The sequence below is a fragment of the Bactrocera neohumeralis genome, chromosome 2 (genome assembly GCF_024586455.1).
Source record: "Bactrocera neohumeralis isolate Rockhampton chromosome 2, APGP_CSIRO_Bneo_wtdbg2-racon-allhic-juicebox.fasta_v2, whole genome shotgun sequence".
NCBI classification, from domain to species: domain Eukaryota; kingdom Metazoa; phylum Arthropoda; class Insecta; order Diptera; family Tephritidae; genus Bactrocera; species Bactrocera neohumeralis.
Window position 1 is genome coordinate 9,808,019 of NC_065919.1, and position 15,068 is coordinate 9,823,086.

General features: G+C 41.8%; 2 protein-coding genes across 4 annotated transcripts in view; one reads left to right on the plus strand and one right to left on the minus strand.

Annotated features, from left to right (window-relative positions):
- Positions 1–1,565: 1,565 nt before the first annotated feature.
- LOC126767828 (trichoplein keratin filament-binding protein) overlaps positions 1,566–15,068 on the minus strand; it is a 125,389-nt gene continuing 111,886 nt past the window's right edge. For all 3 annotated transcript variants that reach the window (XM_050485493.1, XM_050485491.1, XM_050485492.1), the window contains one exon: positions 1,566–3,369. In XM_050485493.1, the coding sequence (XP_050341450.1) occupies positions 1,692–3,317 (1,626 nt within the window). In that variant the 5' untranslated portion in view covers positions 3,318–3,369 and the 3' untranslated portion in view covers positions 1,566–1,691. The remainder of the gene's footprint in view (positions 3,370–15,068) is intronic.
- LOC126767850 (peptidoglycan-recognition protein LB-like) lies at positions 9,324–14,697 on the plus strand. Its single transcript, XM_050485525.1, has 3 exons — positions 9,324–9,528; positions 11,186–11,644; positions 14,232–14,697. The coding sequence occupies exons 1-3, from the start codon at positions 9,438–9,440 to the stop codon at positions 14,417–14,419; spliced, it is 738 nt and encodes a 245-aa protein (XP_050341482.1). The 5' UTR covers positions 9,324–9,437; the 3' UTR covers positions 14,420–14,697.

Genomic DNA, 15,068 nt, shown 5'->3' on the forward strand with positions numbered 1-15,068 from the left:
GTTTAGACTTTGGGAAATGAGCACCGAACGCGGTAAACGCAGTGGACGTGGACGCCCGAAGATAACACCAAAAAGTCCACAAATTAATTTTGGATGACCGTAAAGTGAAGTTGTTTAAGATAGCAGGCTATCTAAAGACATCAGCTGAATGTGTACATGATATCATTCACGAACATTTGGATATGAGAAAGCTCTGTGGAAAGTGGGTGCCGCACGGACTCACTTTTGACCAAAAACAACGAAGAGTTGATGATGCGGAACAGTGTTTGCACATGTTCAACCGTAATAAACTCGAGTTTTTGCATCCATATATGACAAGGGATGAAGCATGGCTCCATCATTTCACAGCGAAGCCCAACGACAGTCATCCAAGTGGACTGCACACGTTGAACGGGCTCCAAAGCGTGGAAAGCGGCACTGTCGGCTGGCAAGGTTATGACGTTTGTATTTTGGGATGAGGGAATCATTTTTATTGACTTCCTTGAAAATGGAAGGATCATCAACAGCGACTATTGCAAAGCGTTATTGGAATGTTTGAAGGACCAAGGCAATGCAACATGTCTCAAGTCAGTGAAAACGAGGGCAAAAATCCATGAACTGGATTTCGAATTGCTTCCGCATCCATCATATTCTCTACATCTGACCCCCGGCGACTATTTCCTGTGCTCAGATCTCAAAAGAATGCTCGCTGGGAACAAAATTCCGTCGAATGAAGTGTTGATTGCCGAAACTAAGGCCTATTTAGAAGCAAATGACAAATCGTACTAGAAAAATGGTATCGAAAAGTTGTAGGGTCGCTATAATCAGCGTATCACCCTTGAAAAGGACTAAATGTGTTGAATAAAAAAAACCGAATTTTGCTAAAATATTATATTATGGTTGGTCGGGGACTTTATTAGTGATTAGCGTGACAAACTAAGTTCAGTTAGCGGTATCGACCTCAATTTTTGTACACTTTTTTTTACTCCCAAAAAAGCTGCACATTTGCCGGAACCGATATCGATCGGATCACTTTAGCATATAGCTGCCATACAAATTGACCAACTAAAATTCAGTTCTTGTAAGAATATTTTGTATTTGTGAAGGGTATTATAGCTTCGGTGCAAAAATAATAAGCCAGCATTAGTTTGAAATGTTTTTTGCCAGGAAAACACTGCGTGTTCTGGTCGCTTACTTCTGCTTCCTCGCGCCGTACCGTTCTTCCCCCAAGGGTGTGCTTACGCTCTGCATTCAGTCATTTAATTTTCACACTCCCGCCAGTACCCGCGAGCGGAGTATTAATGCGATTTTAAACGTAAACTCGTGTATGTGAGCAGCTGCATAAGTGCAACACCCACGGTGCTGGAGCTGTAGCCTATTTAATGTGAGTGCTTTTTAATTACAGAAAGAAAGTTCAGAGTGGTTTCCATGCTGAAATACTTTAAATTATAAAAAACAAACGTGAGGTGAAGTTCCAAAAGCCAAATACATACTTATGCACTTTCTGTGCGTTTTAATGCATTCGCATTTGCCTGAAACGGTTTGAAAACTTGTACGAGTGTAATGGGCATTTAATTTGTGTTTTTTCATTTTATTTTTTATGCAAAATTTTGTTTAAATGTTTATAAAAATATTTTCAACTCCTCTTTTTCGAAATTCATTATAAAAAGTCTAGTAAAAAATGGGCTAGCAAATAGAAGAAGAAATTTAAATTATGTCCAAGCTATGCGCTTACGCGCGAATTTCGGTCGCGAAGCTGATTCCGAAGTGACAATGCTGGGCGATCGCTGGGTTAACAAGCGCGGCGAATCGATGCCGTGACGTGCAGCTGGCAAGTCCTTCCAAACGTCCAAATTCAAATTCGTAAACGAGTTGGTCACTTTAGGCAGCTCAGAGGACATAGGTCTGCGTCGCCCGAAACGTGTGCCGGACGTAGGTGCACTGGGTGTGCCACTAGGCATTAGCTGTGCAATGCTTACGTTGTCATCAGCCACCGAGGCCTGATCTCCGGCATCTCCAGCGTATGCTGTACCAGGGAATGGTGTGGCAGTGTCACTACTATTAGCTACAGGCAGCGCACTGCGCGGCGATTGCTGCTCTTCGGCTATTAATTGCTTTAGCTTTTCATTGGAATTCTCAAGCGCTGTAAGATGTGTGGAGCGCACTTCGTAAGCATCGGTTTGACGTTGAAGATTCTCATTAATACGCGTAGCAAATGTACAACGCTCTTCTGTTAGCAGTTGCTTTAGTTCGTGGTAACGCTCGAGATGTTGTTGTTGCCATAAGGACTCGAGCCGCTGCATATTGTACTTGGCCTCTGATTCGTACATTGCCTCAACTTGTGAGAGATTAAATGTTTCAGCCTCAAGATGTCCTCTGTATTTGTTCAATAACCGGTTTACGATATCGGTACATGTAGTGTAGGCACTCAAGCGCTCCAGTATACTTATGCAGAGTTTGATTTGGTTGCAGAACGACTCGGACCGTTTGCGTATGAAAATCTTGATTTTTTTCAAATTGTAAGCTTGCGATACATCTGCGGACTCCATGATCAGCGAACAACTCTCCTCTAATAACTCCAGTTCCTTATCCACATCACTCAGGCATGTACGTAAATGCTTTTCCGCCTCTTTCAAACCATCTGCCTCGGCCTGTCGCAGCTTCAGCTCATCCATATGCTTCTCCTGCAGTTCACGTATTTCTTTTATCTCCTTTTCGCGTATTAGTTGACGTTCTCGTTGCACCTGCTCCGTACGACTGATCTCCTCCTGCAGTCGTAAGTTACGTTCCACTGACTGTGCGTCTTCCCGTTCACGTTCATATTGCTCTTCGATTTTCTTGTCCAACCAATTAAGCTTGGCCAGCGTCTCATTGCTAGATTTCGATTCGAACAAGACATTGTCATCGTCGACACCATGTCGCCAACGTCCATATAATTTAGCCTCTAAATCCAATTTCCGCTTGATATTCTCACGTTCCTTAGCATTCTGTTCAATCTTCTCCAGCTGTTCAGTGGTGGCAGCAATTTTGCGCGAACGCGGCCTGCTCCGCTCAAGCATTTCTCTTTCGTACATAATCTTCTCTTTATCGAAGAGCTCACGCAGCCGTTCACGGCGCTCAAATTGCTGCATCTCCTTTTCACGCTTTTCGCGACGCTGCTTCAGCTGCTCTTCCGCATTTTTGTAGTACTCTGGCTTGGTCCAGTTCTCGAAACGTGTTGTCACCTTGCCCCAATGGTCATAGTAACGATTAACGGCAGCTGTGCGCTCAATACGATCGTGCTCAATTTCTCGTCGGCGTGCAAAGAGCGCCTGGATTTGATGGGAGCGTACGGACATTTAGCACGCAGTTGAATACCCACTCGAACGTCAGTGTATTGCAAAATGGAGTCTGAAAGATAGTGATAGAAAATTGAAATGCCTTTAATAGATTATATGTAACCAAATAGTTGCGTATAAATATTTATTATTTAAAATGAAATTATTGATCTGTCAACTGGCAATGATTTTTAAGAACTGTTTGTTTTTTCTGATGACGTTGGGAAAGAAATTAAAATAATTTTACGCACCCAAAAAGTAAATATTTTTGTTAGAGGACTGCGGAAGTTCTGAACTACTATTTTCGGTTAATAGTTTGGTTCCCCCTACAGGGGTTTATAATCGTAGGTATGTATTTCAAAAAGTATTTCAAGAAGTTATACACTGAACACTTTCACCTTACTTTAACTAGTTTTATCATACTCTGAATGGAGTATATTAAGTTTGTCAGTAAGTTTGTAACATCCTGATGAAAACGTCGAGATCCTATAAAATATTCAGCTATACATACATATGTAAATGATCACCGTGATGGGCTGACTCGATTTCGCCAGGTTCAAGTGCCTGTATATATATATATATTCGAGCTAGTCACTCGATTTTGAGATAACGATCTGAAATTCTGTAGACGTTTATCTCTCTCTCTTTGCTCATTTGCCGAATCGGCCAATAGCGGACCACTATAGCATAAAGCTGCCATACAAACAGAAGATCAAATTAAAATTATTGTAAAGATATCGAACAAAGAATTTTTCTCAAATTTGATCAAATTTCGTGTGCGAATATTGGAAAAGGCTTACTGTAATTGAGTGTTATCAAAAACATAAGCCCACGAGTAATACAAGACCGTAAAAGACGGTAGAGAGATCGTTGAAGACATGCATCGTTCTGGATGACTTTCGACCTCTTCAACTGATGAAAATATTAAAAAGTGAAGGATAAAGAGCTTGAAAATCGTCTGGCCAGTGTTAGAGAGATGGCCAGGGAGCTCAACATTTCTAGCGAGGCCATTCAAATAATTTTGGTGAATATTTTGGGTATGAAACGCGTGCTTGCTCGACTCGTCCCGATAAAGCTGAATTTTTTTCAAAAAGAGTACCGTAAACAGGTCTCTTTGTACATATTTGATGGCGCGAATGCCGATTCAATATTTATGGAGAGCATTATCACTGCTGATGAGGTGATGGTTTATGAGTTTGACAAGGAAACAAGTCAACAATCATCGGAATGATGGGAAAAACCAAAATAACCACGCCAAAGCCGCTCAAAATCCAAGGTGATGCCGATGATGATTGTTTTATTCGGTATTTGTGGTTTAGAGCATCATGAATTTGTTTCGAAGGGACAGACGGTCAACAACGATTTCCGGCCGTAAAATGGCCGGAATCGTAGAAGAACTATCGATAGCATCGCTAGTTCTAAATTCGTCTAAATTGCAAAATTTCAATTAATAAAGCTACATAATGATATAGAGTAGTCTAGTAATACCCAATGTCAAGTCTAATTTTGGTTAACATCCCAGAAAATCACACCAACGGAATCTTGAATACATTGAAGGAATTATCGCAGAAACTAAGTAAGGATTGAACGATGAAACGTACACAAGAGTGTCGGTTAGAAGTGCTGTTTTTGTCTTAAGAAACTCATATAAACTTTGTCAGAAATCTCTAAATAAAACCCAAAATTATTTTATAAAAATGAAGTGTACAAAGCAAAAGTCTCCTAATTTAAATAATCGAAGAGTCATTACATTTCAAGAGGAAAACCTACCGATATTATTGATATTATTTTTTTAACTATCGAAACTAACGAACGGTGCGACTATCGATAGTTTTGCAGCTCTACTAGAAACATGAACCAGAAAGTGGTTAAAGTGTGCGAAGAGCTCTGGCAAATACTCGCTCACATGTGCCTGTATAGTAAATTTGCACCGCCGCGAGTGCCAATAATACGATAAGGCTAATGACGTTAACTGCTAGTTAACTGATGGCGCCCGAAAGCGGCGAGTGTTGCTTGATTTGTGGCAACAATGCGCCCTTCACAGGCTGCCAACTCACACTGACGCTATTAAGCACAAACAGTTATAGCCAACAGGAAGCGAACATCATCATCTCAGTGCTTTTACACTTAATACTTGCGTGCTGCTTTGTTTTCTTTTGTTTTTTTTTTTTTTTTTTGGTAATTAATTTCAGAGGCTTTATTATGTTTTCAGCTCTTCGACTAGCACTCCACCATTTGCCGTTGGGAGAATAACTATGTGATTGTGTAAAAGTGGCAACACCACGGCGATCTAACGCAGAAGCAAGCTTACAACACACACAACCACCTTGGCGGCTTCTGCCTGTGCGCGTGTCAATGGAGGTGGAGTCCCAACCCAGCGCACTGCCGAAGGCACACAAGCGTACATGTGTACTTGGTCGTACTTAGCGGGGTCGATTGGGAATTGTGTTTTCACGCCTCGGTCTCGAATGTTGTGCTAATGATTTTGTGCGCTGAGATTATTTACTCACATTTGACATGGGTTTGTGCCTTAGCAGCTTCACAGCTTCACGGGTATGTGAGTGCCAATCGGCGCAGCGCGTGACATACTAGTGTGTATGTACATATATATACATACATATATACACCATGGCGCCCTGGCGTGCCTCTGCCTTCCAGTCAATTCATACATCCCTAGCGAGTCCTTATTCCCACTCATTCTCAGTGTTCGAAATGTTGCACAATTTTTCGAAGTTCTCACACACCCATTCGCCTATTTATTGGGTAATTTTCTTTGAAGGCTTTAATAACAATTTAAATGGATTTTATGTGCGTGCTAATTAAGGAAAATCACTTAATTGGATTGGATGAATATGCAAGCTGGTAGTTGTAACAATTTGTTTGCAGATAGTAAAATACTTATTATACATTTTGTTGTTCGAAAATGAGGATGTTAGAAAATCATTAGATTAAATGAATTTAATTGACCAGCAGGGAAGATAGTACTATAATCGTTAATCGAGCAAAAAGTTTGATGAGGAAACCGTAATGTATGTTAAACTCTTAAGAGACGCGAGTTTCAAGGATGACTGAGGTTTATTTATTTATATTGTGAAAAAGGATCAGCTGAAACCGCTTACTAGAAAAAGTTCCACAAATCAAGCTCATTCAGTCAGGTCCTTCTCCAACTGATCTCTCCAACGGAGTGAAGGTCTTCCTCTGCTTCCTCCGGTGGGTACTGCGTCGAACACTCTCAGAACCGGCGTGTTTTCGTGCATTCGGACAACATGACCTAGCCAGCGCAGCCGCTATCTCTAAACTCACTGAACTATGTCATTGTCGTCGTATATCTCGTATAGCTCATCGTTCCATCAAATGCGGTGTTCGCCACTGCCAATGCGCAAAGGACCATAAATTTTCCGCAGAACTTTTCTCTCGAAAACTCGTAACGTCGACACATCAGATATTGTCATCGTCCATGCCTCTGCACCATATAGCGGGACGGGAATAATGAGTTACTTATAGAGTTCGGTCTTTGTTCGTCGAGAGAGGACTTTACTCTACTCAATTGCCAACTCAGTCCAAAGTAGCACCTATTGGCAAGAGTGATTCTGCGTTGGTTTTCGAGGCTGACATTGTTGTGGGTGTTAATACTGGTTCCACGATAGACGAAATTATCTACACGAATGGAGTTATGTGTAAAAGTTCACGCAAGTGCGGAAAGTTCTCTGAGCGCCATTCACTTGGTAGTGTCCAAAAACGATTATTTTACATTAGGCTCATGCAGCTCAAAACTTCCGGTCTAAGAGATCCGTGTCGATTTCATCAAATTCCGGGAAAAACAAGACGGTCAACAGTCGGTCTGAACGGTCTGATGGTAACGGTATTTCCCGCCTCATCTCGAAAGAATTAAGGCCCGATAATGCCGCCATACCACAAACCACAGCAAACCATTAAAATTTGAGACCGCAATTTCCTTTGCAAACCACGTGAAAATTGCCTCACTCTAAAAGTGACAATTTCGTTTGTTGACGAAACCATTAAACCAGAAATGGGCCTCATCTAAGAAGATGATTTTCTGCAAGAAGAGCTCTTGCAATATTCACCAGAGTACATGGATTTCCATAACATTGCCAAAATTTCACACAAATCCGTAGCCAACCATGGCCGCCACGAGCTGTTAAAATCACGTCATCTCTATTGGTAAACTCTGTACTTTCATTTTCATACGTGAAATCACCAAAGGCAGCAAATCAACGCATTACACAAATTCGGTCTGCAATGTGGGCCGCGCAATCGTTTGGTAAACTCAATATTGGTTACATACGCCAACTAGACGCTATTATTATGCTAATGGGCCGCTTTTAGGCGAAAAAATCCGCGATTCTGCAGCAACGGCGAACATTTTCATGGAAATTGTGGCAATCCAATGCGAAGAGACAGCGGCTCTCACGCCTTTACGTTGATAGGCAATTTGTTAGCGAATCACTGGCGCACAGCAGCCGAACATATAGACTACAGATAGGCCGCTCCTGCTACTTGAAACGGATACAAGACACAACGCGCAAAACAATGAGCAACGCGGAAGAAGGGACAAAATCAATACGACGAAACCGTCAAATTGGCGAAAGATTTGCAGCAATGACGCCTACCAAGGAAGGAGGAAGCGGAAATAGGAATTGGAAACGGGCAATCAAGCAAAGAGTCGCAAATTTTTGGAATAACGGGAAGACTTTATGAGTCATTCGGTTGCTACTTGTTTCGCTACAACTTACAATAACCATAAAATCACCACAATGAGGAATGACAACCAACTCATTTGAGCCACGACGACTGCCGCTGCCAAGAAAACTACCACGCTTATTGCTTTTGTTGTAGCTGCTGATTGCGACGAGCAAAGGCAAGCTAATAAGCTTAAATGTGTTAAAATGATGGCAGCAAATATGAGTGCGCTCTAGCTTAGTGGGCTGTGACAGCAGCAAACGGGCCACGGGAAGAACGACAACGACAGGAAGGCGGCCTATAAAATTTACAAAATCAGTATACTTAAGAACGTCGATGGTAATCAAGCGGAAAATGTTTAAGTGAAATGAGACAACGCAGACGGCTCGGAAATCATAAAAAGCAAAACAAAACGCACAAAATTGCCGCAGTTATATGGCATACTGCCAAATACGATGGACAAATATAGCGTAACGCAGACAATTAAAGTAAGTCACCAAGCACACAAAAAGACGCGACGATAATGATGAGCAAGTTGGGATTTTTTATCTCCAAAAAAAAAAAAACAAAAGTAATAATAAAATAAAAGGCCCACTCCTCTCTCATTTTAGGCGTCGAAAAGTGAAACGGAAGGCACGCGCTGCCAGAGGAAGCAACTAATGGCTTTACAGACAGGCGGACGTCGAGCAAACGGTCTAAATGAATCGAGCTCACCAATAGCAAAAACAATGGCCACTACAAGCGGCGCTTGGTTGTATGTATGTATTTGCGCGTAATTTCAAACAGTGATTCCCGCAGACGTTGCGCTGATAAGACACTACAGCACAGCAGCCATAACAATGGAAGAAATGACGAGCCGGTCACGAGCATGTGAGCGTCTGAAACGCACAGATGCTGATAAGCATTCGTTTTAGTTCGACGGTTGGTGCAAGCGAAATGCGGGAACTGCCGACCGGCGCAAGTAATGGCGTTGTGGTGGCCACGGCATGGATTGCGGCTTTGATGATGGCGCTGATTATAATGGCGCTTGTAGTGAACACGACGAAATTACGCTAACGCCCAGTCGATAGGCGTAGAGGGTGATTTTTTCCCAACGTTGTTATTTCAAAGCGATGTGTATGTATGTCTGTACGCACAAAGACCTGTATGTCTGAGTGCAGCGCTGTGTGTCGCCTCATTGGGGAAAATGCTGGAAAAGGAAAGTCCCTAAAATCTACGAAAAATTACACAAACGTCGCTTATCACAAAAGCGTTGCAAACAATAGTGGACAGATAAGCGGCTATAAATGCCAGAACATCGGCGGCCTAGCGTTCAGTAGCGCAGCCGCCTAAAAAGTGCGATCAACGAAGCTAAAGTAACGGCACAGTTTATTAGATGCGAAGGAGAGAAACCACGAAATATTTGTGACAAGCGGCATTCGAACTGGGAAAATACTTAAAATGCCGAGAATTGCTGCATTATCAAATCGGTTGTTGTCGCTGATGCTGTTGGTGTACGTGGTCATAAGGCTGCTGGACGGTGCACACGCAGGTATTTGAAGTATTTGTGGCATGTTTGAATATGCATAGGTCGCAGTTATTAAACTTTAGTTGAATGAAAGCGCATGAAATTCGAAGTAAACAAATATGCTTTGAAGTAGACGCGAAAGGGTCGCGGCAAATAACAATATAAGCCTTTAGATAATTTTAGAAAAAGTTTAGGTGGCACAGACGTATGTATACTGGCGGGAATAAGCCAGCATGCATACTTGTACAGGGTTTGTTCGGAAAATAAATGTCGTCTCAAAATGCTTGCCTTTTATCGGCCTTTTCAGGCAAGGAAACAAAAAAAAGTCCGGGGCCACATCTGGGCTGTAGGACGGGTGCGGAAGCGTTGGGATGCCGGCCTTGATTAGGTAACTTTGTCGTTGTGCAACTTCCTATCGGTTGCGATGTTTTTTCTGACCCGATTGATCCTTCGTTTGAGTCTCTTGAGGACTTCCACGTAAAACTTGGCGTTGACGGTTTGTACAGGAGGAAAAAATTCATGGTGGACGATGCCTTTGATGTCAAAAAAGACAATGAACATCGCTTTCACTTTGAATTTGCTCATTCTTTCCCTTTTTTGGAGCGAGGAGACGCCCAACCCTCTAAAAAGGCGTGGTGCCACCGAAACACACCGCTTTTCAACATCTGGATAAGCCTGCTTGACCATATCAAACATCGCTGTCGCAGATTTAGCCAGTTTCACACAGAATTTAATCGCTCTGCTTTAACGAACGCTGCATTTTCGGCTTGCAGCACTCACAGAAACACGTCGCGCGAAAATGTTTGTCCTGGCTCTCCAGGTGCTCGGAGACAACTAACCAGCCGCTCGTTTATTAGCCAGGAACGCCCTCTTCCGAATCCAGTTGGTGCTCGCACACTCCGAAGTACAGTCGCGGCGGAAGAAAATCAGTCCTTTTACTTTCCGGACAAACCCTGTATACAGTACTTTGTCAACGCGAAATTCCACCGACGCATATCAGAGTCATCACTTATGGGCAACCAAATGAACAAGCAGACAGCAACCGAGCGCTTTATGCGGCCCCATTTCCCACATGACAAATGCTCAGGGCGACATTCGTGCGTTCATGTCAAATTCCATCTATCTTCTTCTTTATTCCACCTATACCACTTGCTTTTAGCAATTAATCCACTGATTGGGCGCTGCTTGTTTGGTGGCCACACTCACAACATACGCGTTTTGTTGGCACAACTTCAATTTCAAAACAAAGTTCGTATTCAATTTACCAGCTGTCAGAGCGTGTTCATCAATCTTCGCTAAAGTTTGGAATTTTTGGTTTCGTCGGTGCGTTTTAATAGAGATTTTTTAACTCGGCTGAGCGGCGTAGGCAAATACGCAGCACTAAATGCGCACACACATATAGAGAAAATGTTTCGAAATTAGAAATTTAATTATTAAGTGAAACAATTGAGGTTTGTGCAAAAACCTAAGAATCAAATCATTTGTAGGGCTGTCAGTGCTAATCAAAATATTTTAACTTTATGCTTTGCAGTTGTCGCTTTCAATTTCAAATTTCAATTTATTAGTCAAATAGCCTATAGCCAGCATTTAAGCCTTGATAATTATGTCGCTCATGCTCTCACTTAAAACACACTGCCACACGTGGTTCGAGTAACCAAGTTTTTCTCACATTTTTCGACAGCTCCAACCGCAGCCACCGGCACAAAGTCATCATCAGCCTTACTAAATCCCAACGCCGAAAGCACAAGAATTCACATAAGTAGCGCCGCCGACAGCAGCAACAAAGCAAAATTGAATTTGAAATGGACGTCACGCAGTGCCTGGCAGGCGGCGCCACCGCTACACACACCAACGCACACAACTCTGCCGGGTGGCGTATCCTATGTGATCATTCATCACACTGCCACGCCAGCAAGCGCTTGTCGCAGCAACCTCAACGCCTGTGCAGCCACCGTACGCGCCATACAGCGCAACCATCAGCAACAGCGTGGTTGGGATGATGTCGGTTACAATTTCCTAATCGGTGGCAGCGATGAACGCGCCGAGATTTATGAAGGGCGCGGCTTCGATGTGGTGGGCGCACATGCTGTCGGCTATAATTCGCGCAGCGTGGGTATCGCGCTAATCGGTGACTGGACAGGTGAGTGATGGAATAACGAGGAGAAACGCATGACAAAAACAGTAGTGTAGTAAAATTTAAATTAACAAGTAAGGAGGGGCTAAAATCGGTGTAACCGAATATTTTATGCACTTGCAAATCAGGAATGAAATATCATCATCATGCCACATACTAAAATTATGTTCCCTGGGTTTCATTAAGGTATCTCACATACAATCACCAATCATATCGAGTAAAATCTGCTGGATGTTCCGAAATCCGAAATGGGGGTTAGGTCAAGCTTTCGCCCAATTTTATCTATTTTAGGCACAAAAATATGAGTAAAACACGCTTTCTCATTTTCATTGAGATATCTAAAATATGAGCCGACATATGCAGTATAAAGTCACCCGGAAAATCGAAAATCTTTGTATTAGGTATATGGGGGCTCAGGGAAGTATTAATCCGATTTAATTGTTACTATTGTCGGGAAAGGATTTTCTCTGCATTTCAATTGTATATCTCTTACATTGACCGATATTTTCGGTCAAAAGTCAACTATAGATACTGGGGTCCACATATTCGATACCTAGGGGCTGGGAAGTAGGCGTAGTTGCAGTCCGATTTCGCTCATTTTAGCACTGTGCTAATACGAATATGAGAAGAACAGCAATATGAGAAGAATAACATGTACTAAATTTAGTCGAAATCGGTCGAGTAGGTCCTGAGATAAGTGCTTTTACCTAAAAATGGACAATCGTCGTCCGATTTTAACACCGGCTCGTATAAAACGCTCTCATACCATCTTGGAGGTAAAATTAAATGTCTCAAGCGTAGTTAGTTATTGATTTATTGCGCTTTTAGTACTTTTTAACAGTACCGTTATATGATGAGTGAGTGGGGTTATCATCCGATTTCATCCATTTTCAACCTGTGGGTAAGAGTTTCTATAAAAAAAAAATGTCTTAAGCGAATTTGGCCATTGTGCTTTATGGGTCTACGAGATATGTACATTAAACCTATTAGAGGGCCACGCCCACTTTTTCAAAAAGTTTTGTCCTAGCCACTGCGATCCGCTACGCTAAATTACTGTCCCATATCTTATTTCAGTGCTTAAATATGGCAATTTGTAGGTTTTCGTTTAATGGCGTTTTGTGGGCGTGGCAGTTACGTAGGTGGCTGCTCTTAGCAAACATAATCTTACTACTTCGAGCAAAAAAAAAATAGTAATAGTTTCTTCAAAATTTTAAAATAATTAATTTATTTTTCAAAATCTATGTCGATCCCCTCAAAGTAAACCCCCTTGACCACAATACTCTTGTGTCATCGTTTTTCCAATCTTCGAAACACTTGTTAAAGTCAACTTCCGTGCGTCTAGCGAGTCACGTTTAATATGTGCAATTGACTCAAAATGTTTTCCCTGGAGCGGTCGTTTGAGTTTGCTGAATAGCCAGAAATCACACGGAGCTAAATCAGGCGAATACGATGGTTGCGGCACGAAATTGGGTGAAAATTTCGCGAAAAACTCACGAAGAATCAATGCGACAGTGCATTATCGTGGTCCGGTTATTCCGGCCTTCTTGTTGACAGTTTGGCCGGTTAGAAGTAATTCGGAGTGCACTACATCTCGTTAATCGAAGAAAACTGTCAACATAACATTGATTTTCGACCTGATTTGAAGTGGTTTTTTCGGCTTCGGCTCACCTTTGCCACGATATTCGGCCGAGTCGTAAGCATAGATCTAATCCAAGACTCAACAGCAGTAATAATACATTTCATGGCACCCTGATAGTCAAAAAGCATGGTTTAACGCGACGATGTTTTTGAATTGAGAGATTTTGGAACCAATCGTGATTTCACGCTCAAATAATCTTTCAAATTCTTCCGATATTCCAAAGATGCCAGTAAGATCTCTGACTATTAATCGTCGATTCTGAAGCACCACTTCTTTTATTTTATTGGCGTGTTGATGATCAGTTGATGTTGATGGCCGTCCTGGACGTGATTCGTCGTGAAGGCGTTCCCGACCCTTTTTGAGTAATTTTTAGCAATAAAAAACACTGGCTGGTGACACATAACTATCACCGAACGCCTTTTCCAACATTCTGAACGTTTCGGCACAAGAAATTTTTTTCCGCAAATAAAATTTAATGGAACTTCTTTGTTGAATAATTTCCTTCATCGTAAAAATTGGCGAATACAATTTATGTACTTCAGAAAAACAAGCGTATTCTAAACACGAAGGATTATTTTGATGTGACATTTGTCACTAACAGTCATACCAACCTAGAAAAAAAAAATATTACGATTACGATATTAGACGTACTACTTTTTTCCCGCAGTAGTATATAGTTAAGCATTTTTTAAAAAGCGGCTTTCAAGCGACGGAAATGGCATCCTTCAGAACTTTACAGCTTCTCGCAAAAACTCATTAGTCGTGGCTTAAATTTAAGAGATTGCGATGAAAAATTCAGAATGTTGTGAAAACATATTTTAATCACTTCAGCTACAACAAAGAAGTAGTGATATGTTAACACCTTATATACGTATTTAACCTACTTTATTTCATTTTTTTTGTTTTCATATTCCATCTTCTGCTTCTGCTCGCTTTGCGCATCCCGTCAATCAGACGACCTACCGCCACTCCCTGTGCTGGATAAATTGCAGCAGCTCATAACTTACGGCACACAAATGGGCCACATACAACGCGACTACGTGCTGCTCGGCCATCGCCAAGTGAAGTCAACAGACTGCCCAGGCAACCGGCTGTACAATGCGCTCAAGGAATGGCCGCACTACGAGCAACACGCCGTGTAAGGATATACCATACGAATGTGGTAGCAAATAATGCATAAGAAGACTGACGAAGATACGGACCTGCAGCGGCGGTAATACGCGGAAGTGAAATTATTGGCAGAAAACTGCGTATTGCAGAGAAGGACACTGAATTTACATTCTTTAATTTAATTGGTATTTATTCTTTTACAAGTTACTTATTGTGTGGGTAATGTAATGCGTTAAGTTTTAACAGTATTTGTGCAGAAGATTTGTAAATTCAAAGAATTCCGAAAATAAAATAATTTATCTTAAAAAGAGTGAGTAAGACAAGCATTAATAGGTTAAGTTAGGTTTGAGGTCTTAAGTCCTTGCGGACAGTCCCGCTTCGATTCAGGCCTTGGACAACATCACGATGTGGGATTCGCCAGTTACCAGTCGAAATGCTCGAGTGAGTCATCGAAAATTGAACTTAACGTATGGACCATCAGAGACGTAGTCGCTAACATTTGAAAGCTAGTCTTGAATTAATGTCAGAGAATGTTCTTTCAAATGATAATAAACATTCCTCATTAAATTTGAAGTTTCGCTGTTTTTTCTTTAAATAGTTGTGGAACCTCGAAAGGATCACTATTGTATATAGCCCTTTGTGAAGCCATCAAAATAGAACTCCTGCATTCACCTTATGGCC

Bases quoted from the DNA above. Each gene is read 5' to 3' on its own strand.
- LOC126767850 (XM_050485525.1), top strand. From the start codon at position 9,438: ATGCCGAGAATTGCTGCATTATCAAATCGGTTGTTGTCGCTGATGCTG. The intron at 9,529-11,185 runs GTATTTGAAGTA...ATTTTTCGACAG, and splicing joins GCTGGACGGTGCACACGCAG to CTCCAACCGCAGCCACCGGC. The intron at 11,645-14,231 runs GTGAGTGATGGA...CCCGTCAATCAG, and splicing joins GCTAATCGGTGACTGGACAG to ACGACCTACCGCCACTCCCT.